The 2,634-nt window shown below is 35.9% G+C and overlaps 1 protein-coding gene across 1 annotated transcript in view; it reads left to right on the top strand.

Annotated features, from left to right (window-relative positions):
* Positions 1 to 2,634, top strand: part of STAG2 (stromal antigen 2) — an 89,069-nt gene that overhangs the window by 31,509 nt on the left and 54,926 nt on the right. The window contains exon 7 of the mRNA XM_019521571.1: positions 755 to 906. Coding sequence (XP_019377116.1) covers positions 755 to 906 — 152 coding nt within the window. The remainder of the gene's footprint in view (positions 1 to 754; positions 907 to 2,634) is intronic.

The raw sequence follows: 2,634 nt of genomic DNA, 5'->3' as shown, positions 1-2,634 counted from the left end.
GAGCGAGGAGCACAGAGCTATGCAGAAAACTGTTTTGGTGCGTGTTATTCTCATAATGCACTGCACCAAGCAGCTGACTGCGGGCTTCCACCACAGTGATCACATAAGAGTGAATTTACCTTGCATATAATGACTTTTTGGTATAGAAGGGGTCATCGCATAAGAGTGAATTCGTACATACAGAACCCGCGTAAAACGAGGGAAACCTGTATTTGTAAATAAAGGACAAGAAAGTTAAACAAAATGCTCTCATTGAGGGGATGAGAAGAATTCTAAAGTGGCTTTATGAAGTTTGTTAACTAATTTAGTAGTGAAATACTTTACTATTTCCTTGGCAATGTATCTTGGCATTTGATCATCCAGATGAATTAAAGCTCTTCTGAGTAAACATTATGTTGCAGTTCAGATGACATAATAACCATCGAAGCATGAGGAAAATCAGAGCTAATAGTATAGTAAACATTACGGCATTTAATTAATTATATACCTTAGTAAAGGTTAATAAATAATGATGTTTGAATAGCTCTTGTTTGCTACAGTGGTAGTGACTGTGCTTTTATTTAAATTTAAGTGTACAGGATGCCTTAAAGTTTAAAGGAGAATTAAGTAAAATAATCATACTTTTTCCATATGTATATGTAAGTGGTAGTAGGGTGTTGGTTTACTTTTATCATAACTCATTTATTTGCATCTTTCTTACATCAGATAACTTTTTTTAATCAGTCCTCATTTTTTTTTTAACTTTTTTTTGTAGCTATGAAGCTGATGACTGCTTTAGTGAATGTGGCATTAAATCTTAGTATTAACATGGACAATACACAACGGCAGTATGAAGCAGAGCGAAATAAAATAATTGGGAAACGAGCAAATGATAGGCTGGAACTCTTGCTACAGAAAAGGAAAGAGGTCAGAGCAATTGTCAATATTTCTAGCTACTGTGTTTTATGGACCATTGGAGGGAAAATGTTGATGAAATGACAAGTACCATTTTTTTGTCCTAAGAACTGTTTTTTTGGAAAGGGAGTTTTCAGTCGTTTGGGGCATGTCTTTTGTCAAAGGACCGTGGTAGGGTGCACCCCACACTGCACCCTGTGATGGATGTAATGTTGCTGTTAGTGAGTGCTGGGCATGCACCAGTAAAATTGCTCAGCATTGCACATTATATCTATTTTGGGTAGTAGCATATAAGCAGTGGCAGTGGCATGCTTCATTGCTGTGGTCCCCAGTGCAGCCCTTTGTTGAAATTTTTTTCCTTTCATTCTTTCTGTCTTTTATCTTTAAACCATACATAATCAACTCTGCCCAACAACTTAATTCTGTTAAATGCTGAGAACATGTTTCTGAATATTTAGCTTTTATAGGAGGAGGCAGACATAGACTATACGTGCAATCACTTGTCAAAATTCAGTTGTTGCAGCCTTAATAAGGTGAACGAGGAACAATGTAATTTTGGGCACTATTTGGGATTGGGATGCGGAACTTTTCATATATTGATTAAAGGCTCAAATTGAGGTCAGTTTCATACTATCTTTTCAGTGCTATATTTTTCGAAGATAAGGAAGATGTTATCTTAGTGCAGTAGACGTTTTTTGTGACATGGACACCCATCTCAGAAAAAAGTTTTTGGAATAATCTTTTCCATAGAAGTTGACTATCTTGGGTCAAAACTGAGGCAAAGTTGGGAACCTAAAAACTACCTCTATCTCTCTCCCTTTCTGTAGGTAGGGAACTTCACTAAGGTACTGCTGTCAACCTAGCACACTATTCATGATCCCTAATTAACTTTTTTTTAATTGTAAGGAAAGCGGTTAAGTCTATAAAATAATCATCCCACCTGTTTAGAAGTAGCACTTCAGATTATTAAGCCAAGCATTTTGGATTGCTTTTTTACTTAACCATTTATTTAACTTATTATGGAAGTAAACATTACCTGTTTTTCAAAGGCGTACATCATGAAGGTCTCATCTTTTGAACAGTCACACATATGAGCAGTCCCATTGAATTCAGTGGCATTACCATATGTGGTTCTGGGATCAGTGCCTAACAGCACACAGGAGAAAACAGTGTAGGAATCAAGGCTTTCTCTAGCTTATTTTGTTGCTCCATATTTATTTGGTTTTTAAACCTCTGTGAGGTTTTCTTAGCTTGGTTTAACTTATCCATTTTTAGTTGTTGAAAGTATTAGTTTGAAGGCTGTTTTCATTTAATGCTTGTGTGATTTCAGTTTTTATTTAATCATACTGTATGCCAAAATACTCTGTAATTTTCCTTTTTTTATCTCATCCTTTTTTTATATTTATTTCATCTTGTAATTCTTTTTCCTATTATTTTGCTCTTCTTCCTGAATGTGATCTCCCCCCCACCTTCACACCACACACTATATATGCTTCAGTGGGTTAGTGTTACAAAAACTGTACCCGAAGTATGCCACCTGCTTTTTCTAGCCAACCTTTCTACATAGTTACCATAGTTAACTTTTTTTCTTTTTCATTTGTTCCCTTGTTATTTAAGAACACACCTGTCTAGGGAACTTTTTGGACCTCAATATAAGAGGTTCTCTGTTTTGTATCTTTTGATGGACCGTTGGAGGAAAATGGTCCCTGGTATCTCCGAGTCTGTATCTAGGTGATGTCA

The sequence above is a fragment of the Gavialis gangeticus genome, unplaced genomic scaffold (assembly GCF_001723915.1).
Source record: "Gavialis gangeticus isolate Ggan-Ray unplaced genomic scaffold, GavGan_comp1, whole genome shotgun sequence".
Taxonomy (NCBI): Eukaryota; Metazoa; Chordata; order Crocodylia; family Gavialidae; genus Gavialis; species Gavialis gangeticus.
This window is presented reverse-complemented; position numbering and strand designations above follow the sequence as displayed.